The sequence below is a fragment of the Suricata suricatta genome, chromosome 4 (genome assembly GCF_006229205.1).
Source record: "Suricata suricatta isolate VVHF042 chromosome 4, meerkat_22Aug2017_6uvM2_HiC, whole genome shotgun sequence".
Classification (NCBI taxonomy): Eukaryota; Metazoa; Chordata; class Mammalia; order Carnivora; family Herpestidae; genus Suricata; species Suricata suricatta.
Genome location: NC_043703.1, coordinates 116,016,219 through 116,041,591, shown reverse-complemented (window position 1 = coordinate 116,041,591; position 25,373 = coordinate 116,016,219). Strand labels below are relative to the sequence as shown.

Here is a 25,373-nt window from a genome sequence, read left to right as displayed (position 1 = left end):
ATGCGCGGATTTGTTCATTCATCGATTCATTCACTCATTCGACAAGTATTTATTAGACATCTACGTTGCACTCAATAGCTTAAACATGGTGTGGGTCTTCTTCATGGAGGCGTAGAGATACCAGATATAAATTACCCCCGCTGTATTTATAAAGTGCTTAAGGCCCTTGAAATGATGTATCTCGTCATATTTAATCCTCACAAAAATCCTATTGGATGGTGAAGGTGTGAAAGAGCCGGGTTAGCTGAGTAGAAGTAAAGATGTTCCTTCTGTTTGCTCGTGTTGATTGTCCCCCTGCCGTCAGTTATGGAAATCATACATGTCCAGTGCTTAAAGGAATATAGGAATATTCAAGAAGAATGTGAGAAAGTACTGTGTAACCTGACCTCCAGAGACATCTACACGCTGGGCTATAGATTTGTTCGTGAGGATACGTATATGCCTATGCTTGTGTACACGGTTCTATGTTCGATGTGATTTCTCTTCTTTACAAAAGTGAGATTGTGCTGTAATACCGTTCCGCCACCTGGTTCACTCCCGTCGCATGGCATCTCACATGGGCCGCAGTTTGTCCACACATCAGCCACCACAGTGTGTACAGATCCAGCTGACTTTTGCTCATGCCTCTGTCATTTTTCCTTACAAAATGCAGGATGTTCCTTTTGCTTGTTCAGTCTTTCCTCTCTTTTTCTCTCGTAGGTAGTTGGTCTTCTCTTACCCAACCAGACACTGGCATCCACTGTCTTCTGGCAGGTAACAGTCCCTGGTGACAGAGGGCCTCTGAAGGGGCGGCTTACAAATGCTGGTTATGACACCCCACCCCAGTGTCTCCCATCCAAACCCCTTGGGGAAAGCCACCCCCATCCTCCCCCACCCTGACCCAGAAGCCACTGGGGGGACCCCAGGACTTCAGATGCTGCTAGGCAGGTCCCAGAAGCCCATACCTAGGCCATTTTTGTGACTAATTTTTGCACGAGGGGAGGATGGCTTGTTTGTGGCCACCCACTGCTCCTTGGCAGCTTGTCCGAAGGCCTGTGACCTTGAGGCCCTCAGTGTCACTTTGATATGAGCCCCACTGAGATCTGTGGGGAAGGTAAACCCACCACCCACCCCAAGGTAGCAAGGTGGGTGGGAGAATATAATGGACCCCTGTGTCCACTCTTAGAGTCTGGGCTGTGGCTCCCTGAGAACAGTTGAAGCTGTGTGTGTGTGTGTGTGTGTGTGTGTGTGTGTGTGTGTGCGTGCATGTGTGTCTGTGTGTGTGTCTGTGTGTGTGTGTGTCTGTGTGTGTGTCTGTGCACAGAAAGTGGGGCAGGAAGAAAACCGGTTTGTCTTCAGGAAGAAACATCAGAGTCTTTCCTGAACAAAACTCCTAACCATGCCGGCATCTGGGCACCACAGGTGGTGCAAGATACCAGGCCGGGACACTTTTGAAAGAGGTCCATGGTTGTCAGTAATTCCAGGGGCTACATGTCCACTTTCTGCCCAGTAAGGAATATAATAAAGATTAATGTGTCAGAGGCTAGCGAGGCCCATTTGGGGCAGTGAACGCCATAATTCTGGGAGAGGTGACAGTCTCTGGGTTGGGATGAATGCTGGCATGGGTGGGACCAGTGTCCTGGTTTGGCCGCCACTGAAGGGTGTCCCAGGTTTTCAGCCCTGATGCTGACACAGTCCCAGGAAAACTGGAACCATTGGTCGTGCTAACTTGTGGGACGGACAGAACCACCCATGAGCTGGACACAGTGTCCCATTGTCTTTCTGGAGGCCGTGACCTCCCGGGCTCCAGGACTGGCTTCCACACCTCCCTTGACTTCTCTCACCCTTTATCTTTCAGTGGCTGAACCAGAGCCATAACGCTTGTGTCAACTATGCAAACCGAAACGCTACCAAGGTGAGCAGCACAGACCACCCTGTGGTGGTGGAGAACAGGCCGGGGTGAACTTCAAGGTCCCTCCAGCGTAGCATGCCACCCGCGGGGGCTGCCTCCTCTGACTTGAGCATTATGCTCCTCCAAGCATGTTATTTAAACTGTCAGCCCTTGAGGAAGGGCCCCACTGGGAAGGGGCTTGTTTGCATGAAGTGAAGAAGGCGCATCAAATGGGAATGTGCTGGAGGCGGTGAGAGAGATGAGCTCCGTTGGCTTCAGAATCCTCCTTGGGCAACTCTTACCCCCAGATCTTGGATTAGGATGGCAACAGCCACATGGGGACTGAATTCCCCTAAAGCTTCCTACAAGCTTGCCTGCAAGCTGCCTTGGTGCCCCCAGACTGGGGGCTGTGACGCTGAAGGGCTGCTTTTGAGGGGTGAGGGGTTTGAGGGGGCTTGCCCCTCCTCCCCAAAGTCCCCTGCACTCCTGGGACAAGCTCAGGGTGGAGGCCCTGTCACCCTTCTCTTGTCCAGGAAGGGACCGTGCCCTGGTTTTTCTGGCAAGGCTGTCTCTCCTGCACTTCTGTCCAAAGGTGATGAGAGGGGAGGAGGAGTCTGAGTCCCCTTGGGGGGGCCTGTCAGTTTGGGGAGGGGAAGGTGTGGGCATTCTCTAACCTTGGGGGGAGATGGTTAGGGTTAGGGGCTGGTCCTGGGTGGTAGGAACATCAGGGCCTGAAACGCTGAGGATGGCCCCTGCCCCCATCCAAACCTTCAGTCCACAACTCGTGTGTATGATCCACACGTGTACATTTCTGCTTGGATGGCTCTCGTGTGCCTTGAACCAAACATCTCCAGAATAACAGAGTATAGTTAAAGGCAAGTTCCACAGCTCTTTCTTAATTTTATATGTTGCAGCTTGGGTTACATTTTCCCTTAGAAACCTTGAGCACCCCTCGTCTATTGGCACGGGAGCCTGGTTGCCTCATGGGTTAAGGTGAGGAGAGCCAGCCAGGCACAGGCAGCCGGGACACTAAGCAGCCAAAGCCCTGGCCGCAGCCCACTTCCGGCATGCATCCTCCCTACACTGGATGTGCTGGTCCCAGCCGTACATGACCCCCATTGGCCCTTGCTGTTGTCTACCTAGAGCCAGCAGTGTCTGCCCATGAACTCTCTAGAGCAGGGCAAACGTGCAGTGGGCTCCCTGGTCATCGCCGCCCTGTATTTCCACATATGGAGCTATGCTGAGGGAAGCCTGGATCCCTTCGGCTTCCAGAGGGATCTTTTCCATCTCACCTATTGGTGGGCAGGAATGTCTCTTGCTGGCTGGGGTTGTTTGCAAGGGGTGGGGTGCGGGGGGGGGGGGGGGGCGGGATCTGGCAGCTTTGGGCACCCAGTGGGCCTAGAAATCTGTCTCTGCTTTCCAGCCTTCTCCTGCATCCAAGTTCATCCAGGGCTACCTGGGAGCTGTCATCAGTGCGGTCTCCATTGCTGTGAGTAACTCTCTCCCCACTTCTCTGTCCCACTGCTCTGCGCCTGCCCCCTTGCCCCAGCAGCTCTGGCCAGACCTGTCTGAGGTCAGGGCCAGACAAGAGTGTGCGTGGGCCACCAGGGCAGGCCTCCTAAGCAGACAAGAGAGTAGATTCTGGTGAGAGACACAAACTTTAATAGAGAGTGCTCCAGATTTTGGAGAGCAGATGGGGAGGTGAGGTGGTGCCCATGAGGGATGCAAAGGGCTGCACACTCCAGCTGAGGGCAGGACGTCTGTCCCCAGTGGGGCCCCTTTGCCTCAGCTCCCTTCTCAGAGGAGCTCACTCTCAGTGATGTGGCTGATGCAGGAAGCAAGGGGCTTTGGGACAGTTGTAAGTCTGGCCCAAATGCTGGCTCCCCTTCGCTCTCTGCACGAGCTCCCAGGGCACTATTGTCCCTTCTCTGTGGCCTTGGTCATGTGGCCACATGTCCAGTCCCTCCTGGAGGCCCTCCACAAGACAGGGAGAGAGTCTCGTTTGAATCCCACAGGACTTTGAGAATAGAGCAGCTACTAAGTAGAGAAGGTTTGTAAACTGACCCTGTGAGTGGAAGGCTGGATCCCAGATGACGGCTGAAGGCACGTGACACAGCCGAGGTCTGGGCCAGAGCCAGAGTGGAAGCCTAAGTCCCCAGGACCTTGGCTACACTGGTCCTACTCCTGAGCCCACACTTGCACCTCCCTCTTACTCTCTAGATCCGGGCTGGGATCTATAGCCAACTCCGGAGGGTGAAAGTCACTTCACAACTTTGTTGTTTTCTTCATCACACAATAAATGCGTGCAATTGGTAAGAAAAAAATTTACAAAATGCAAATTTAAAAATTCACATAGAATGAAAGAACGCACTTTTCCTTATCTTTCCCATGTCATTAAAGATAATAATTGTTCACAGCTGTGTACTAACCCACTGTACCACACACCATCATTCATTCTGGCTGTTCTGGGAAAGGAGGGACTGTGGACTGTTTTGAGATGGCTTCCTTTACTCTGCTCCCATGGGGACCTCGTCCTTTCCAAATGACCTGTTGGGGAGTGATCCCTCCCCGAATGCTTGCCTTACCCCAAGCAAGGAGCCGGACACTGCCAGCTCTGTTCAGGTTGCTCACCAAGACATTGCCAACCCCATCCTGGTGGTCCTCAACCCCGCAGAGACATCATTTGGGATCATACAAACTGGCAGGCTCTGATTCTGGGGGCCACTGCCAAAGGAGAGGGCTCTTGTGAGGATGGAAAGGGACTCTGTGACCTCTTCCTTGCTCTTCATGACAAGAGGAGCTGAGGGCTCTGCCCAGTTTAGCAGCTTGAAAATCCCATTTTCCTTCCTTGAGATTTAAGGGTGGAGTGGGGTGGAGCTGAGGGAGGAGATCACGTCAGGGACAAGACTGAGCAGCCCTAACTGGGAAGGGCTTGAGTGAAGGGGACCACTGTCCTGGTGGGACGTCCTCTTCCTGTAGGCATGGGGCTCCAGGCTCGCAGCACCCCCGGTCTTCACTGTCCCACCCGAGGGCCCTTCAGCATTCCATCCCTCCCGTTTGCTAGGATCTGAGCTAGCCCAGATTGTGGGATGGGGGCTCCCACACCCAAGCTGCTGTTCCTGGGGACTGGGGGCCCTCCAGGCTCTCAGAGCCAGGATCTTCCCCTCAGGGACTGAAGGCCTCACACAAATCTGTCACAGCCCCCAGGGGCTGTGCCTGTGCTCTGGACACCCTCCTTCCAACTCCCTACTGAGCTGCAAAGCCCTCAAAGAGGCTTTTCCTGACCATGCCAGCCCAAACTATTCCCACACCTCCAAGTCCTAGGAACTTCTGGTCTTCCCACACACTGGCTCAGCTACCCCCCCCCCCCCCCCCCCCCCCCCCCCCCCCCCCCCCCCCCCCCCCCCCCCCCCCCCCCCCCCCCGCCTCCCCATGTCCTGTCCTGTCATTGTTCCACTGGATTACAAGTTAACTGGGGACAGGCCTGTGTCTTCTCCCCCACCGAGGGGGAGCGAACACTGCTCCATAAATACTTGTTAATTAGGTTGCTGATTGATTGCCGGCCTCGGGAGGCCCCTCTCTGCCTAGATCCTCGAGTCTTAGCCGCGGCGGCGTCCCTCTGCCTGACGTCTTCACACAGTGAGGGTCTAACTCCGGCAGATGGAGTGGAGTTTCTGACTTGGAAAATCTGCAGCTTGCTTGCTTTTCTTTTGTGTGTGTAAATCACAAAACCTCCAAAGAAAGAGGCTTTATTTTATTTTCCTTTCTCTTGTTCTCTGGAACCCTGGGCCCTCGGCCTCATTAACTGATCTCTGCTTCAATTAGTGACAAATCCCCTCCCAGGGAGAACCTGTTAGGAGGAGATGACCTGCAAACAAGTGTCACGGCCCCAGTGGTTGGCCCAGCTCTGGCATTAATTAAAACGAGTCCCTACAAGCAGGCAGCATGGATGGGGTGGGGGAGAGGGGGCTGAAGGCTGAGGGCAAATCCCAGAGACTAAGGACGAGCTGGAGTGGAGGCTAGGCCCTGGGAGTCCAGTCTCCTCCCTGGACCTTTCCTCTCAGAAGAACCAGAGTCCTGACCTTGGCCAGCAACCCCCCAAATCAAGGGCCCCACGTTTGCATGGCCCCCTGAATGAAGTCTCAAGCCGGTTACAGGACCACCAGTGCAGGGGTAACAGCCTTTTGGTGAACTCTCTAAATAGATTTGGCAATGTCTGGCTTCTTGCTCGAGAATAAAAAAGAAATTTTGTCTTAAGTTATTTTTGAAATCTAACAGTTTGCTGTCGTTTAACAAAGGAAGCCTCTGTCAGTCCTCACTGTATTTGAGTTTGGGGGTTCATGTTGAGTATTTCTGTGGTCAGCCTCCCTCAGGCCCTGGCTACCCAAGGGCGAGACCTCCCCTCATGGACGTGTATGTAGCAGGCAGTTGGCAGGGGCGAGGTGGGGGTCACTCCGGTTGGTGTGTCTTTCAAGACGCGGAGAGGAAAAGCTGAGGATATTCTGTGGTAGAACCAGAATTCTGATGAAGGTGACCCTTGGGTATGGTGGTAAGTAGGGAAGGGGCCCCCAAGTCACATAAGGCCAACTCTTCAGGACAGACCGGAGAGAGCTGAAGGCAGGGTTGAGGGTTCCAGATAGAAGGCACAGCGCGTGGAGAGGCACGAGGGAAAAGGAGACTGTGATGGACTCCGGAAGTGATGGGGATGAGGTGGTGATGACCTGGGGAGTAGCAGAGCCGCTTGTGAAACTGTGAGTCGCCTACTCAGGAGCTAGGGGACCACGCTGGCAGTGCTGCCTGGACCCAGGGACCTGGGGCATTGCAGGGAGAGCAGGCAGAGTACCTGGAGGAGAAGTCATGGCTGAGTGGTGGGCCCAGCAGATGACCCCCGTCATGGACATCAGGCCCCGATGAGGACGGACCTGTGGCTGGATAGGAAGGCTTAGGGCTGAAGTCTTCCATGCTGCTCAGACGCTGGTTGGTGGAGCCAGAGCATGAGAGACACTTCAAGCCTGGCCCTCAAACCCCTCACCTTCAGCCACGTCTTAGGTCTTTCCCTGTTGGGGATTGCTGATCTCCATCCCCAAAGGGTCTGGGCCCTGAGGGTTTTTTTCTGGACAGGATACAGCGATTGTCTGTTAACCTTTACTAGATATTGGAGTACAAGGGGGTGTCCCAGGAGGTCCCTGGGCTGAACCCCTACCCCTCCCAGTTCCCATTGCTTACTGGCAGCTCCGTGTCCGTGTACCACAGTGGCAGATAATCACAATGGTCATGACGGCTAGCGTTTCCGGAGTGCCTTCGGTGTGCCAGGTACTGCTTAGGTGCTCTTCTCAATTGTATCGGCGAGGACACCAAAGCACAGAAGTTAAATCAGCGACAGAACCAGGATTCAAACTCAGGCTTAATCACACACTATTCTGCTCATACAAAGACCCCCTTTTCTTCCTGCTCCCATTGTGGCCTAAAGAGGGAAAAGCCAAACAGGGTTCTTGGCTTCCAGTTTAAAGGCACTGTTACCATGCCTCCTGGCAGATAAGTCTGCGCCCAGGTACCCCGAGGACAGTGGGGACTGGAAGAAAAATTTTGAAACGCTCTCTAGGTGTAATGGGGTTAGACCCACTATCCCACTTCATGCTTGGTTCCTGCACCAGTGTGTTCTGGCCAAGGTAGAGCCAGCAGCGTATATTTGTCCCTGGTCCAGAGGCTCCTTGCTTTGCCTCCTACGAGACCATGGCTGGCTGGTTCTGTGGTCAAAGGCATACTTCAGGGTGTTCTTTGAGGGTGTTCTCTGTGGTCTAGTGTGTATCTTAGAGCGCTCTCTGTGATCTAGAGTATACCTCTGGGTGTTCTCTTGGTCCAGGGTGCACCTCAGAACTCGGTGGTCAAGGGTATACCTTGGGGTATTCTCTGTGATCCAGGGTGTACATCAGAATGTTCTCTGTGATCCAGGGTATATACACATCAAGGTGTTCTTTTGGTCCAGGGTGTACCTCTGGGTGTGCTCTGTGGTCCAGGGTGTACCTCTGGGTTTTCTCTGTGGTCCAGGATGTACCTGAGTGTTCTCTGTGGTCCAGGGTGTACCTCTGGGTGTTCCCTGTGATTAACCTCTACCTCAGAGTGTTCTCTGTGGTGAAGGGTACACCATGAATGTTCCCTATAATCCAGGGTGTACCTTAGAGTGTTCTCGGTGATTCAAGATGTACCTAAGGGTGTTCTCTGTAGTTGAGGGTATACTTAAGAATGTTCTCTGTGGTCAGGGTGTACCTGGAAGCTCTGTGGTAAAGGGCATACCTCAGGGTGTTCTCTGTGATCCAAAGTATACCTCAGAGTGTTCCCTATGATTCAACATGTACCTCGGACTGTTCTCCATGGTCAAGGGTGTACCTTAATATTCCTTGTGATCCAGGGTGCACCTGAGAGTGTTCTCTGTGACCTAGGGTGTACTTACAGCCTTGCTGTCTTTCTCTGGGCCTAATGGAGGTAGGGACCGTTAGCCTCAGAATCCCAGGCTAGAATGTTAACTCACTGCTTTCCTGTGATTGGCTTTCGGGTTGGAGGGCCCATTACATGGACCCTGTAGCAGAATCTGAAGTTTTCCAGAAGCCTGCAGATGGTGATATTGGCAGTGGTGAGTCCAACGTGAATATGGGTTCTGCATCTATTCTATTCTGGGGAGTTGTTGTCCCTTCCTACGTGTAAGGGCTCTGATATAACTGGTGTTCTAGCAGGTGGCCAGCAGGTCCCTGAAGGGCATTGTTCAGGGGTCAGGATTGGTCTCTATTGCTAGCCAACAGTCCTCTCGGCTGCAGCGGAAGCTGACTGGCCTTTTAGCCTGTGTGTGACTTGGTCTCAGCCACCTTGGCCCTTTGCTCCTGAGCCTGTCACCAAGCAACAGGCTGTCTGGGGTTGCAGGACAATTGACTTCCATAGAGGGTCATGGGGTCCACTTGGCTACCAAGAGTTTATTCTACAACGGGCGCCCTCTGCTGGGCATTTTTGGCACCTCAAAGATTCTTTGACCTACCCCAGCCCTTGCCCCACCACTTCCTAACCATCTAGTCACATTATTATCCACCACCCAAGAGTAGATCTCGTTTCTGAACCTCATGCCATCTCTCCTTTTGGGCATGCCCTCTCCTCCATTCTTCTCCAGGGTCCCTTGGATCCCCTTCCAGGTGCTAGTAGAGTCCACAGCTGGCTGCAGACAACCTGGTATTTCCTACTTTGAAGTTCTACTGAGCCTCCTCCTTCCTTTTCTGGTTGCTTCCTACTTACCCTCAGGTCTCAGGCATCCCCCTTTCTCAGAAACCTTCACACCCTTGGGGCCACGCCCTCAAGGCCCCTCCTCCTGGCAGAGTGATGACCATGGGCTCAGGTGGACTTGGTCCTGTGCGTGCGATGTCTCGAACCACAGAGTTGTGTTTGCTAAGATGGAGAGCAGTGACCGCACAAGACGGATCTCCTTTGTGGCTTTTTTTATCCTACCTCAGAAATCACTCACATGATTCATTCTAGAGTATTTATTAAGCACCTACTCGTTTCCTCAGGCACCAGGAATTCAGGGAGGAGTAAGGGAGACACAGGCCCTGTACCCAGCACTTAGGGCCCTACTGGGAGAGATGGATATTTAGTAAAGAGGCCACAGGCAAAAATATTTCTGTGCTGTTCAGTTTTTAAATAATATACATGTATTATTTTGATTCCCAACATTTTAAGGAGGTAAATATATATATGCTTTGAGGCTGTGATAGGTACAGGGAAGGAAGACGTCTGGTTCTGTGAGAAACCGTGAAAAGGGGAGCCCCGAGTGAAGACGAGGGCTGTTTGACATTTAAGCTGAAAAGTGAAGAGGCCACGGGAGAGCAGCTTGAAGGCCCTGGGGACAGAGATGGAGTGGGGAGAGAACTGGCTCATGGGAGGAGTGGGGCAACGGCAGGTGGCTGGCAAGCGGGGGCCCTGTGGGTCTCTATCTGCAGTGAGAAGCCCCTGAAAGGCTAAAGCGAATTGATACCCATTTTCAGAAGATCGCTCTGGCTGCTGTGTAGAGAGCCGATTGGAGGGAGCAAACGCGGAAGCAGGGAGCCGAGTTAGGAGGTGGGCAGTTGTCCAAGGAGAAGAGATGGGTGCTTAAGGTAAGCGGCAGGAGCAGAGACAAGCGGGTGCATTCAGGATTCCTGGGAGACAGGACAGGTAGCCCCGCATGCTGGCTTGAGTGTGCGGAGGAGAGTCTCCTGTCCAGGATGACTCCTGGGTTTGGGACAGGAGGAGCTGCTGGGAGTGGGACAGGACAGGGTGTGGGTGAGGAGGAGCAAGGGAACCTTCATCTGGGGTGTGAGAAAGGGGAGCGCCTGAAGCCCCTCCAGATAAACATGTCCTGCGGGGGGTGTGCAGGCATGGACTGGAGTGGAAGACGCAGCCTGCGTGCTGCCCAAGCCCCACCCCCTGTCTCCTCGCTGGCCTCACAGAAAGGAGGCTGCTGGTGGCCTGAGAAGGACCTTGGTACTTGAGGAGACACTATCAGCTGCACAGCTCATGACACGGGAGATCTTATGTCACAGAGCCCCTTATCCCACCTCGGGAGATTGTCAGGAAGCTAGTCTCCTCTCTTCTGTTCCTGTCGGCTGCACATGGCGAACCCACCGGCCTGGGAGCCAGAGCTTGGAGAGAAATGGCCAGAGAAGGCCCACTGCTCCCTTGGGTCATTGCTGATGTCCCATGGGGTCCTGGGCTCTTGCTTCTCCTAAGACCCCCGTCTGCTGACCACAAGGGGAATTCGTGTGCAAAATCCACACCCTGTTTGTTTTCCTCTCTGCCAAAATGGAGCCCCTGTTTGGTTAATTTCTATTTTGTGGCTTATTTTGAGGCTGTTAAAACAGACCCTGGGGGACCCTCAGTGGTGATTGTTCCATATCTCATTATCTTTCCCAAACCCGATTATTAGCTCAGATTTTTCTGATCGCTAGCTGCTGTTCGTGATGAGTTGTGTGCCATTAATGCCAGCTGGTTCCCTTAAACAGGACCCACCATGCCAGGGAAAATGAGCTGGCATTCAGAGCCACCAGCCACTTGGCTTTTTAATTTTAATGGGCTCCACCAAATGTTTCAGGCCAAAGGGCCCCTGAGGAATGCGAACAGACGGGCTCCCAACCCTGGTCTGCAGCCCACCCTGGTCCCTTCCCAGGCTGCGGCTGTCCCAGCTGCTGGGACCGTGAGGCCCGGGGTGGGGGGCTGTGGCAGCAGTGGGGTAAGTGGCCACTTGCCTCCCTTTTTTTGTACCTTTCGGCTATCAGGCTCATCATCAGCGGGTGTGCAAGGTGACCTCACCAGCTCCTAGTCTTCCCACTTTGCTGGTCCCCAGCCCGTTCCCTGGCTCAGGCATGCTGGCCATGCTCAGGAATGAGCATGCTGGGAAGACCCCAATGGGCTTCAGGGAAAGGCCAGGCCAGAAGCGATCAGGAACCTAGGCATTGTTATATTTCTCTTCTTTCCTCCTCCCTACCCTAGATCCCCACCTAGAGTTGGGGGGACAGGCTGAAACACCCACTCTGGACTGTGCCAGCCCTAGCCAGAGGGAAAACAGCCAGCCGGGGAGGCTTGAGGGCAAGTCGGAGGGTTCGTTACAATCAGTGGCCACTATTCCTTGTCCTCCTGCTACACTCCGGCCCTGCCCGCCCCCAAGAGGCTGCCAGGGGAATGTCTCAGCTCCCTGTTAGCCTCTTGGACTCCTCCAACACTTCCCACATTTTTACAAAAGAACGTAGGGGGTGGGGCTGGGGTTTGAACCCAGACTTTCTGAGGTGCAGGCAGGGCTGGATCAAAGGCCCTACCTTTCCTGACAGGAGCTGCCTTCCATTCATTTGGACCCCAGCCCCAAGGTGGTCTTTTCAGGACAGCTTTTGCTATGCAAACAGCAAGTTTTAAATGGCACCTTAGACATTAAAGCATCCTTCATTGAGATGGAAGATACATGGAAAGTAAATAGCATACTTAAGAGCAAAGCTTTGGAATAGCAGACCCCTTGGTTCAAATCCTAGCTTTACCTGCCTCATAATAGCTGTGTGTCCCTGGGTAAAGTTACTTAACTACTCTGAACCTGTCTGAATTTCTTTGAATCTATAAAAAGGAGCAACATACATATTTAATTTATTTTTTTTAATGTTTATTTTTGAGGGGGGGGGCTACAGAGCATCTGAAGCAGGCTCTGTGCTGACGGCAGAGAGCATGATGCAGGGCTCAAACTCACGAAGTACATGATCATGACCTGATCCGAAGTCAGACACTTAACTGACTGTGCCACCCAGGTGCCCCGTACCTAGTTAATTTAGGTATTTCCTGTGATGTGCTCAGCACATGGCCCAGCACTTCCCCGTGCCCATTTCCTCCTCTTCTCCATCACCGACACCCCCCTGTGTGTCATCCTGTCTCCCTCCAGACTTTCCTGCTCCGCATTCTGTAGGAACATGTTCCCTGGCATTTGGGGGGATGGGGGCACAGAAATAGAGTCACTGCTGAGAGCTGGGGAGACCTGGACCTTGGCGAGTTCCATCTGCGTGGCAGGGCAGCAGGGCCCGGTGTAGGCTGGCAGCTCCCTGGCCTGCCCTGCCGTACCAGCGAAGCGTGTCTAAGCTGCCACGCATCTCCCTGCCTCCCAGCCTTCCCTTGAGCAAGGAGGAAGGACAAGGATGAGACTCTGAGGATCAGCTTGAGGCTTCAAATATAGACCAGAGGCCCAAGAGCCCAAACTGGGTCTGCCTGGGAGCATTCTGGCTCTGTACGGTTCTGGGCTACCCAGGGGCGGACAGGTTGGCGCTTCTGGTCGTCCTAGGTCACCGTGCCATTCTTGCTTTGACTCCTGCAGTCATCATTCCCAAGGCTCTGCAGCTTCTCCAACTTAGAAGGCTGAGGCCAGAGCCAGGGCTGTGGGCGCAGGGTGGCCTGCCAGCAACCAGGTGTGCCAGAGCTGAGAGCGGGCTCCCCAGGTGCCCACTGCCCCTCCTCCCAGGAAAGATCCACAGGGCAGATCTGGCTCTGGCCACCTTTTGGGGGAGCAGTGGCCTCTCTACACCTGTTTCTGGTCTGGCCACATGCATCTAGCTTTCTCTCTCTCCATGCCTGTGCTTGTGCTGTTTTCCCCACCAAAATTCTCTTTCGTCTGCCCTGCCTAACCCCACCTTCCCTTCCTCCAAGAAACTCCCCTTCCAGCCTTTGCAGATCTCCATCCATTCATTCGTTGGTTCATGCATTTATTCCTCAGTCACCAGCTAATCAAGCAAGTACTACATGCTGTCCACTGTCCTGAATGCTGGGTACACAAAAATGAAAAAGGCATGGTCCACCTTCCGGTTGCGGCATCACATCCATGAGCCATGAACTGAGTGCTAGGAAGGAGGGACCGGGGACATGTGAGGGAGTGCCTACCTGCCTGGGAGAGGCAACATTCTTACATGGCTTCATTTATTTAGGTCTCTTTATGCTCCAAGCTCATCTGAAACACTTTATGTACATTCTTTTTTTCTTAAGTTTATTTATTTTTAGAGAGAGAGAGAGAGAGTGAGAGAGAGAGAGTGTGCATGTGTGTATATGCATGTAGAGGAGGGGCAGAGAAAGGAGAGAGAGAATCTCAAGCAAGCTCCATGGTCATCAGGAGCCTGATGTCACAGGGCTTGATCCCACAACAGTGAGATCATGACCTGAGCTGAAATCAATTGTGGGACGCTCAACCCACTGAGCCACCCAGGGGCCCTGCATACATTCTTGTAACAGCTCTGGGATGTTGTAGATATTACCATCCCTTTTTACAGACAAGGAAACTGAGGCAGGGGAAGGTTCAGTGCCTCCCATTGTTAGTAAGTCACTAGAGCTCAGAAGTAGGCCTTAAAGAGCAGGTGTGGACTGAGTAGAGAAGGAAGGCATTCAAGTCACAAGGACCATGGGCAAAGGCCCCAAGACCAGAAAGCTCCCATAGCACCCAGGAGGCAGTAAACTGGATTCCCGGAAGGAGAATGTGGGGAAGCTGCATGAAGGACATGGCACCTTTTCACACAGGTCATGGGGAGGAGCTGGTCATGGTAGACATGGTTGGACCATGTGTTCTAGAAGGATAGAGGATGGCACAGAGGATGGAATAGAATGGGGAGTGCCCAGGGCGAAGGCGGGTGGGGGGCCAGTGTCCCAGGCTGGGTGAGGGGCTGGGGTCTACATGAAGAGGACAGTGAGCCCAGGATGTCACCTACTGCACCCGCATCCTGCTCTGGGCTGCTCTACTTAGCTCCACAGTCACTTGTGGGCAGATGTGTGGATTTCCAGGTTAGGCTCCTGCCTGAGCCCATAGCTGGGCCTCACAAAGGGGGTGCCTAGGGGCTGAGGTGGGAATGATTGCAGATTATGTGTTCTTCTAACAGCTATCTTTCCTTTTTCCCTCCTAAAAGAGGTTTTGTGTGTGTGTGTGTGTATGTGTGTGTGTGTGTGTGTACAGCTGAGGCTTTCCCCGCACCCTCTTCTTCACGGGCTGGTTAACTGGGATGACTGGGCAGTGATGCTTTGACTAGTGACACTGGAGCCCAGCAGCCCCAGGTGATGTTGAGGATTTGGGATCTGGGGCGCAGCTTCAGGGGAAGACAGTGCTGCTCACTCTGTGCTCCTGCCCCAGCCTGCCCCGCCACACCCCGCCCCAGTTGGCCAGGCCGCTGCAGCTCCATGCACTTTCTGTTTTCTCTTTCTAAGGTGGGCCTTAATGTCCTGGTTCAGAAAGCCAACAAGTTCACCCCAGCCACCCGTCTTCTTGTCCAGAGATTTGTGCCGTTTCCTGCTGTAGGTAAGACTTGCACCGTGCAGAGGTGTGCGCGGGTGTGTGCAGGCATGCGTGCGGCACACCTGGGTGTGCGGGGCTGCAGGGCTCTTGGGGAGCTGGATGCCTTTCCAGACCTCTTCTGACATTCGGGGTCTCCTGGTGGGGGCACCTAGAGCGAAACATGTGTAGAGAGAAGTAAGGGTGACGGGGGTGCTGCAGACAGGCTCTTCGACCACGATTCTGCTTTTAGCACAGGGCTTCTTAACCTGGGGCCGCAGCCCCCCACGGAACCAGTAGATAAATGCAGGGCAGCCTATGACTTGGCTGGGGAAAATACCTACACTAGCCTTCTAGCTGAAATTTAACATTTCCTTCCACTGGGAAAGTAGGCAGCAAACCACAGTAACAAACAAGGGCTGTGACTTTGTCACCAATAGAAATCACATACTTTCATGACCCGTTACAGTTGTTGCAGAGATTTAAAATACCATCTATGTGCAACACTAACTCAAAATTATGATATTTATTCAATCCACTGGTAGGGCTTGATTTATCATTCGTTAAAAAGCACACCTATGACTATCACAATTGAAAAAATATTTTGATAATGTATTCCAATATAATCCCTTTATTTTTTAAATGTTTATTTTTGTGAGAGACAGAGCATGAGTGGGGGACAGGCAGAGAGAAAAACGGACAGAGGATCTGAAGCAGGCTCTGTGCTGACTGTGGTGAGCCCGACATGGGGCCTGAACCCACAAGCGGTGGGATTATGACCTGAGCTGAAGTCGTACGCTCAACTTCTGAGCCACCCAGGTGCCCATCCAATATAATCCCTTTATAATCCTGTGTGTTTTGCTTCACACATATGGAGACATTATTTAGACAAGGGTGCATAGGCATCCCCTGGCCCGTGACTGCCACAGGGGTTGCTGGCACAAAAGAGTGTTCCAGGTCCAAAACTCCTGCCAGTCTGCTATTCCGAGCCCTGGGATATTGTGGACCCTTAAGATTCTAGAGGCCTCCACTCATATTGAGGTAATTATGGTGCATACATGCATGTGGAGGGGATTTCGCTGCCTTCAGCCAAGTCTTTGCTGGTTTTGGAGACTCTGAGCTCACAGTAGATGCCCCTGGCTAGCTCCTCAAGCCCAGCCTGGCTCTGAAGAATCCCATCCTTGTTTGGGGAGAGGGCCCTACAGCAGAAAGTTTTTAAAAACTCAAAAGAAACAACACTGAAAGAAGCATGAGGCAGTGTGTGATAAGTTGTCAAAAGAGAAGTATACACTTGAACCATGATACCAAGTTCCCCATTGGATGCCAGAGGACAAAGATAGGGGCCAGCCCAGAAGTGGTGTGAGGTCCTGTCGCCTCCCAGATGCCAAGGCTCAGTCTGAAGAGCCTGAGTCAGACCCAGGCTCATGGTCCCAGTCTCATTCTTCACCTCCAGGATTCAGATTCCCCATCTGTAAAATGGGGACACTGATACCTAGCTTCCTACAGCCCAGAGCTGTGGGAGGATCAAAGGAGACCACAGACCAGATTCCATTCACAGGAACGTGCTTTGGAGGCCCTGTGGGAAGGTGGGAGATCATTACCTGGCAGCCCCGCCTCCTCATTGGCCACAGGCTAATGAACTTCCAGGACCAACTGCCCGGCTGAGCCTCAGCTGACCCAGATAATTGCTATAGCAACTCCACACTTTTAATGAACTCCCAGCTATTTCTGGCATGGGCCACTAATGGAATAACTCTTTAGATCTGACTTTGTTAAGGGGCCTAATTGAGTGAACAAGGCTGCCAGTCTTGCGTTCCCCACTATTCTGGGCCAGAGGGTCAGATGCAGCCTCAGAAGGTGGCGGCTTTTAGCTGCACTGGACTGGATCTGGGACTCGGCCGAGATTGAATCTGTCCTTGAGCCAAACTTCAGACAAGGTCTTTGCCAGGGGCCCGTTCCAGCCTTGCTCTGCCAGTCATCTTGCTGTATAACCTTGGAGGTGGCCTTAACCTCTGGGGCTCCTTCAGGACGAGGGTCCCTGCTTTCAGGTTTGACCCTATTTGTCATGCCCACCTGAGACTTTCCGACCTGTCCCTCTTTGGGCTCTAGCCTGATTCTCCTCCTGTCTTATCTGAGAGGAGCCTGTTGGTCTAGCCACTGTCGAGCTGTCTTGAGATCCCACATATCCCTAGCCAGTTGCACAGGTTGCACACAATGCAGTTTGTAGTCCTGATAGTCCTAATTTGTCAGGATCCAGAGAGCAGCAGATCCTTCCTGGCTGTTTCCTCAGGCCTGCTGCTTGAGTCCTAGCTGAGTAGCTGCCTCCCTTCCACCACTGACCACAGTGTCTCTTTGCCTACCTGCAGACTTTCCCTTCTCTGGCCTGATGCGCTCCCAGGCCCATCTGCCAACAAATACCTGCTAACTCCCCAGGTAGATGTTGACACGGTGGTGTGCAAGATGAACAGGCATGCCCCTCACCCGCTTTTGAGGCCATCATACAGCCTCTGCACTTGCCCACCCTTCACCTTGTTCTCAGGCTTAGACATCTTCTCTAAGGCTCACTGCCTGCAGGCAGGGCCTCGGTCTCTCCAGGCATTCACCCTGCTTTCCATGGAGGGCTAGGCCAGACTAGGCCAAGCCATCAATAAGGCCCTTTAAAGGCTCCCCAAAAGGCTCAGGATTTGCTTTGCCTTGTAGAGGGTCCCTTGCCCCTTCAGACTCCTGGCCTGATGGGGAGACAGGACTTAGAGCGCCATAAGTGCTCACAGGAAGGAGGTTGAGGCAAGTGGAAGTGATCAGATTAAGCCCTGTTTGTTGGGATGTGTGTGTGGGCTTGGGGGTGGGGGGTGTAGAGCAGAAGGGGGTCTTTGTGGTGAGGGAGGGTCCTGAAAGGGCCTGTGTGCCCTGTGCTCAGAGGCCATATCCCTACTCCCTCTCTCCTGGCCAGGCTGGGAACTCAGAGAAAGAGGCTCCCAGAGGCCAGCTGCTTCTTCGCACTGCCCTGCCCAGCGAGTTGTGCCCTGTTCCAGCCTGCCGTCTGGGAGGCTGAGGGGACGCCTCTCCACACTGGGCCCCCCATGCTGTCCAAGAGAGAGGCCTGAGACTCTGGGCACGGGAGACCTTGTTCCCCCACCTCACTCCCCTGCTTTAACTCCTCTCTGACTTGGGACCAGACCCCACCTCAGCCCCTTCCCTCTGGAACGTGTGTGACAGACATTGCAGGCCTCCCCTGGGTTTGTAGGGGCTCCACAGCTCTCCACATTTCCCCCAGCACACCTCTGTTCCCCCTCGCTCCCCACATTCTCTTTCTGGGAGGACCCAAGGCAGGGTGGGCCATCCCCATTTCACAGAAGAAAAAACTCAGACTCTGAGCTGGCCACCACCCAGGCCTTGAAGGCCCAGCTCAGGCTACTTCAAGCCCACTTGGATAACCCCTCACCCAAGCAGCCGAGAAACTGAGGGATGTGGTCCAGGGGCGCCCCCAGAAGCCCCCCAGCTCCAGGTTCACCCTGGTTTTCCAGCCGGGGTGTGTATGTGTGTGTGCACACGTGAGTGTGCACACATGTGTGCTGAGCGCGTGGGGTGCCCCGAGGACGCTCACTGAGCCCTTCTCTCCCTCACACTGGATTCAGAGCCTTGCTGTGCCCCGGTCCACGGCAGCAATCATGTGGGAAATCTCGGTTTCTATTTATACATGGAGATGTTAGGAAAGACGGTGAGCCCAGGAGCATGTGTGCTGGCATCAGAATCGATTGGGGACTGGTAATTAATTTGTTTAGACCTTAATTAATTCTCCAGTTCTTTCTTATTTGTGGACTGTCACGCTTAATTGTGTTCAGGAGCTCGAGCTCAGAGCAGGCCCTCCATTAATTGATGGTTGCTGTGAGGTGGGAGCTAATGGTTTGGGGAGCTGGGCAAACAGCGTAATTAAAGGTCAGTGGAGGAGGCACTGGAAAAACACCCGCACCCCCAGGTCCACCTGCCAGTCTCCAGGAGCAGAGTCCATTCCAGGGCAGGCAGGCCCCATAAACAGCCTTCTCTTGGGCTGGGAGCCGGCAGGAGTGGCCAGCGGGAGGCATGCGAGGTTGCGGATGCAGTGACAGGGGCACTAGTGAGAGGACTGGGCACACCTCGTCAGGAATGCATGGGGCAGGGCCTTTAGCCGGGGGCCAAGAGGTGGGGATCCCCAAGTACCACCTGGCAAGTGAATCTCCGTGCTGGGCTCTGCGTACATGTGTGCAGGAGTCAGGGAAGGGAGCCCTGAAGGCCCCCCCGCCCCCACCTGCCTGACTGAATCCATACCCAGGAGGGGACAAGACCCCCATGTGGGCTTTGAGCCCCCTCAGGGGAGGCCGGAGCCTTGGCACCAGCCAGCTGACTCCTTCACGGGGGTAATAACCATCCTGTACGGGCCAAAATGCCAGCCTCATCATCCCTTTGCCGGAAAACGCCTTCTTCCTGCGCTGTCTACAGCAGTCCCCTACATTAAATGTCACAGCTGATTTCATCACCAGGAAAAAAATCTTTGTGTTCACCAGGGAGTTCGTTTCTCAGGATATCTGGGCAGTGTCTGGGCAAGAGTCTTCTGTTCATACATCTGCCCGCACCCCACCTCCTTGCTCCCCTTCACCCCCAGGTCACATGGGTACTTGGTGTCCTGATTCCCCCTTTTACTATTCCTCCCTTGGTGTTCAAGCCTCCCTGCTTGCGTTGTCCAGGAGGCAGCCACGGCAGTGTGCCCGAGCCTGGGGGGTTGGTCCTGACCACTCAATTCCTCATCCCCTGAGGCGCACCTGAGTCAGCTGTGTCTTGGGCCTCAGGACGTGTGTCCCTTCCATCCAGATCAGTGATAACGTGGTGTCATAGCCCTTCAGATCCTCTGGTCCTTTCCTCGTCCTGGTCCCTGCCCATACTCCTTTGGAGCTGTGGTGAATCTTTGACCTCCTGTTGCCTCTCTCACAGGCCGCAGGCCTTTGCACATGGTCCTGTTTACCTGGAACCTCCACTCTTCCCATAACCTCAGTCCCCATCCTCTGCCTTCTCTTGGCTGCCAGGCCTTCATTTCTCAGCAGAGACCACCTCCACCAAGAAGCCCTCCCTGGTAGGCCCAATTAGGGCTAGACCACAGCAACCTGTGTGTGCCTATGTGTGACCCGGAATTGCCTGTTTGTTTTTTTCCCCCCAAGTCTGCCTCCCTTATCAGCAGCCCCCAAATGGGGACTGAATCTCATTTATCCCCAATCCCCAGGCCCGCTCTATGCCTGGCACACAGTGTTCAGTGTGAGTTTGTTCAGTGAGCGCTTTGATAGAAAGTCTTTGAAATTGGGGACCCACAGTGGAGGCCCACCATGATGACATCAGTGACCACATTCTATAGCTGCTTGGACGTTTATTCTGGGCAGGTTTTTTTTTTCATTTGTAAAATTGTTTTTTGAATGTTCTTTTTGTTATAGAAGGTTTTACTAATTGTCATCCATACATTTAGTTGTCAGGCCCAGGTGGATGACCAATGGGCCACCTTTCCAGGTCATCCGGGGCACATTCTCCAACCTTTCTGGGTCGGCTCTGGAAGGAGTGGGCTGGGCTGGGCGCCATAGGCGTGAGCAGCCCCGGAACGACATGGACCCCCAGTGTGTATCAGGTCTCCAGAGGACATGAGTAGTGAGGCCACGTTAGCCTGAGGGGAGTCTCCAGTGGCGTGTCCTAGGGCTCTCTCTTCAGTCTTGTCCCCTTCAGTTATAGCTGCCTTGGTCATATATAACCGTGGGTCGCATTCAAGGAACAGGCACAGCAACTTGGCAGGGATTGTGCATTCATGCGTTTGACGTAAGGCTTGCTGTTCAGCAAACGCAGCCGCACAAATGTAGGGTTGGCTGACCCCTGACCTGGCCCAAGCACTTAGGATAAAGATCCGAGGATTTCGTGGGCTGTGTGCTCAGAGCATGTCTGCAATGTGATGTAGGCCCTGGTGAGGCTCGCTCAGACTTGAGACCCCAGAGTAAAGGAGTCTGTTTAGTTCTGGACTCCACACATCAAGAGATGCTTCACACATAAATGGGGGCCCAACGATCTTCTGAAAGACTGACAGTCTGTTATTGCAATGAGCTGCCCGGCCTCTCAGTTAGAGAAGTGTCCAAGGAGCAGCTGGGCCCAAAAAGCTCTGGGGGGCACTCAGGTTTGATCAAGTCACCTGTTTCAGGATTCGTTCAGGACCTGGCATACAGTAGGTGCTCAGTGAATGCTTACTAAATGAATGGCTTTCCAGTTCAGAGATTTTATAACTACTGAAATCCAGACAGCAGTGGAATCCAGAGGCAGAGAAGGTGGGAAGCACAAGGCAGGCGAGGGGGGTAATGAATGCGGGAGGAGTAGGGGCTGGCTGGGGTGGGCTTGGCCTGCTGAGGAAGGGGAAGCGCACAGGGCCACTGGGGCCTTGGATGTTAGCTTAGAGTTGGAGTTTTATCTTATAGTTAATAGGGAACCAACCCCTGAAGAGGTTCAAGCTAGGAAGCCCCTGTGATAAAAGGGAGTTTTTCCAGAAGATGAATGCGTTGGCAGGAATCTTTTATTAAGAGATCCTGAACTTCAGAGTCAGCCTGTGCCTAAATTTACAGACTGATTTTTCAATCCCGAAATTCCCAGTCCCGAGTTTGTGACACTTTAGTGAAACTCTCGCCAAATTCTCAAGCTATTTAAAAGAAAACTGTGTCATATAGCACTGCTTTTCAGGTGGAATATTGGGGAATATCATGAAATCAAGCAAATATTAGGCATCTATCCCTAGTTGATAATCATCTCTCCTCTAACAGTGGGGGTGGGGTTGTGTTCGGGTGTGATCCGTGTGAGCGTGTGTGTGTGTGTGTTTCCAGGTGGTGATATACGTACATGTCCACTGTATCTGGCAGGGACATGAGAACCTGGCTAGAATGGTTGCTTCTGGGGAGGGTCAAGGGGAAGCTAAGGGTCAAGGGTTGGAAGGAGACTGGTTTTGTTATTTACCCTTCTATGCGATTTGAATTGTTCACTGTGGGCACACATGACCCACAAAATAGAAAAGAAACAGAGGAAGTCGAGTGGGGAAAGCTTTGTGCGATGTCAGTCTGGACTCAAATGGGAAGTCGTCTCCTGGCTACCACTGGAATTTTTTTTTAAACAAAAATGATTCTATTATTTTCCTGGTAATACATGATTATTTTATAAAGTTAAACAATCCTACTTCTCTATGCAGAGTAAGTTTGTGTATATCCCTCCAAATTCGAGTAAACATCTAAAAATGTAGGAATCTCTATTAACCTATCTATATATAACATAAATATGCATATATAAATATATATTTAATACAAATGAGATCATAACATGTATATTGTTCTGTAAACTGCATTTTTAAAAAACATTTATTTATTATTGAGAGATGGAGAGAGACAGAGCATGAGTTGGGGAGGGGCCGAGAAGCGGGGGAGACCCAGAATCTGAAGCAGGCTCCAGGCTCTGAGCTGTCAGCAGAGAGCCCGACGCAGGGCTTGAATTCGCGAACTGTAAGATCATGACCTGAGCCAAAGTCGACGCTTAACTGATTGAGCCACCCAGGTGCCCCCTATAAATTGTAACCTCAATAAATTTTAGACACCTTTACAGGGCAGTCATAAAATCTCAACTTATCCTTTTTAACAGCCATTGCAGTTTGCACTAAACAGCCCTGTACACACATGTGTCCCTGTGCCCACGTGTGGGAGCTTCTCCAGGGCAGGGCTTTTCAAACAGCCACCTGCCAGGGTAGGAGGTGGGACGGAGGCTTCTAAAAATGCAGAGATCTGGGCCCTACCTCAAATTTGGTTTCAGTTGTGCAGTCAGTGTTAAGAGTCACCAGTCTAGGGGTGTCTGGGTGGCTCAGTTGGTTGAACGTCCGACCTCGGCTCAGCACATAATCTCATGGTTCATGGGGTCAAGCCCCGTGTCAGGCTCTGTGCTGACACCTCAGAGACTGGAGCCTGTCTTCCAATTCTGTGTCTCCCTCTCTCTCTGACCCTCCCCTGCTCATGCTGTCTCTCTCTCTCAAAAATAAATAAAACATTTTAAAATTTTAAGAAAAAAAGAGTCACCAATCTAGAAATAGAATGGCCACGTCTGAGGGCATGCACATACCTAGCTTTGCCAAGTGAGCATACCAGCTTTTTACTCCACCTGCAAGGTTTAAATTTTAGTTTCCCTACATCCTCTTCCACATTTGGCGTTATCAATCTCGAAAATTTTTTGTCCATCTGAAATGGTTCTTTTCTCATTTTCATTTGCATTTTTCCAATTTCCAGGGTGAGTGAGAATTTTTTTCTTAACTTTATTGGGCATTTAGGTTTTCAAATAGAACAGAGAGAAAAAAAGGAGATCCCTATTTCATACCATACACAAAAATAAATTCCGGATAGATTAAAGATCTAAATGTGAAAAGTAAAATTAAAGCTTCTAGAAGAAAATATAGATGAACACTGAGGAGAGGTGGAGTTTCTCAGTGACACAAAAGTAGATACCAGAGGGGAAGGGGTTGCTTGTCTGAGTACGCGGTGCAGTACGTGCCAGCCCAAAGAACTCCTGCCAGCTCGATAGTTCTTTATATTAAAAAAATCTTTGACTATTGATAAGATCGAGTTGGTGTTGGTTGAATTTTTACTATTTCATTTATGAGTTCCTGCTCGACTATTTTTGGGGTGATTTCGATGACTCTCTTTCTCTTAATAACAAGCTCTTTATGCGTTTTATGAATCGTTTTGCCCAAAAGTACCAGACGTAAGCTGGCTGAATTAATAAATGAATGTAGTACTGGGGCACCTGGGGGGCTCACTCAGGCAAGTGTCTGACTCTTGGTTCCAGCTCTGGTTATGATCTCTCGGTTTTGTGAGTTTGAGCCCTGCGTGGGGCTCTGCACTGACAGTGTGGAGCATGCTGGCGATTCTCTGTCTCCCTTTCTCTTTATGCCTCTCCCCCACTTGTGCTGTCTCTGTCTTTCTCAAAGTAAATAAACTTTAAAAAAAAAATTTAATGAAAAAATAAAAGAATGCGTTACTTCACAAAGGGCCAGTGCCGAGAGAGGCATCCATGGCCCTTCCTTCCACCTCTGTGCCCTGCCAGGGGCTTCATCTGTAGGCTCGCCCCTTTCATGTCCTAAAATGGTAGCAGCAACTCCAAGCACCGCATTCAGATCCACCACTGCGCAGAGGACAGGAGGCCTGCCGCCTCTTCTTGGATGAGAGGAGACATTCCCCAGAAGTCCCCTGCAGACATCGGTCATTGGCTAGGATTGGCCACATATCCCTTCCTCAATCCATCACTGGCAAGGGAAGGATTATTACAGTTAATTAAGACTATTCCTCTGGGGGTAGAATAGTTGTTGGGAGTCAGTCACCAAGACCTATTGATGAGCAGTAGCAGCTCTTTGTCACGTAGAATACAGTTTCTCAGTTTCCCATTTCTTAAAATATGACTCATAGATATCGACTGCCGCGTTTCTCAATGCTCAGATGCAGTTATATGGGGCATTAATGTAATAGCCTTTCTGAAGAGGAGAGGACTGTATTTCCTGTTCACGGGAAGGAATCAACAGGCCTTCACTACACATGCAACCCGAGTCACTTTCTTCAGTATCGCAGAGTTTGAGTCTGAGCCTTCCTCGTTTTGTCCCACTTCTCTTTTGGACATCAGTTGTTACATACAGCGTCGCGGCCACCACTGCTTTTAGTAACCCTGCTTGTAATCTTGACCTTTTGGCCACTTTTAAAACCGACAGGATGATTTGAAAGCATGTTAAAGAATTTGGGACTTTTTCGTCTGCATTTCCTAGTTGGCTATACTTGTGGTTTCTTTTTTTTTTTTTTTTTCTTTATTTGAAGGAAAAGCTATTCCTGAACTTAATCAGCTTCTTTAGGAAGTTCTTCACGTACAGATACCTAAGTGTGGGAACTGTGAGTAGGTCACAGCAATCCCTGCTGGCTGTCAAATTTTTATGATCCGCTTTAGGAAGTTTGGCAATTTCTTTTCACTTTTTAGACACGTAAAGCATGATTTTGTTCTCATTGTAAAAATTCAAATGGTATTTAGAAAAAGAATTAAAAAAAAAAAGTGGAAGTCTTTCAACAACCCCTAATTCCTAAACGTGGGTCCCTTCCCAAGGGAATCATTGCGTGCGGTGTGAACCTTCTAAAACATTACCTGTGAGTTTATGGGCACAGAGTATGTGTGTCCCAATTATGCGATTTTACATGTATTAAATCATCCTGTACACACTCGGTAGCATTTTTTCATATAAGTTTGTTTTGGCGATCTCCCCATGTGAGTTCCCTAATGGTGGACATTTAGGTTGTTTCTAATTATTTGCTCTTACAAACAGTGCTATAATTAACATCCTTGTAAATGTCTCTTTGTGCATATGGGCAAGCATTTCTTTAGGGTAGCTATCTATGGTTTGGCAATTTCTGCTGCCTTTAATTGCATTGCCTGGTATCTGGCAGACGATCTTCTGCATGTACAATAACTTTTCATGTCCGTGCTCCATTATAGTGTAAGTTCTAAAAAGATGTTTTAGGCAACAATTAGGAATCTAAGTTTAAGTTCAAATTCTGTGCAGACTGCTATGGGGAGCTGAGGTGACACTTGAACGAACCTCCCACGTGGCAGAGTTCACACGCGCACAGGCAGTTGCTGGGGGGGAGCAGGTAAGGGTCC

General features: G+C 51.6%; 1 protein-coding gene across 4 annotated transcripts in view; it reads left to right on the top strand.

Moving 5' to 3' along the window:
- Nucleotides 1-25,373, top strand: part of SFXN5 (sideroflexin 5) — a 120,470-nt gene that overhangs the window by 63,773 nt on the left and 31,324 nt on the right. For all 4 annotated transcript variants that reach the window (XM_029937587.1, XM_029937588.1, XM_029937590.1 and 1 more), the window contains 4 exons: nt 700-753; nt 1,838-1,894; nt 3,294-3,359; nt 14,597-14,687. In XM_029937587.1, the coding sequence (XP_029793447.1) occupies nt 700-753; nt 1,838-1,894; nt 3,294-3,359; nt 14,597-14,687 (268 nt within the window). The remainder of the gene's footprint in view (nt 1-699; nt 754-1,837; nt 1,895-3,293; nt 3,360-14,596; nt 14,688-25,373) is intronic.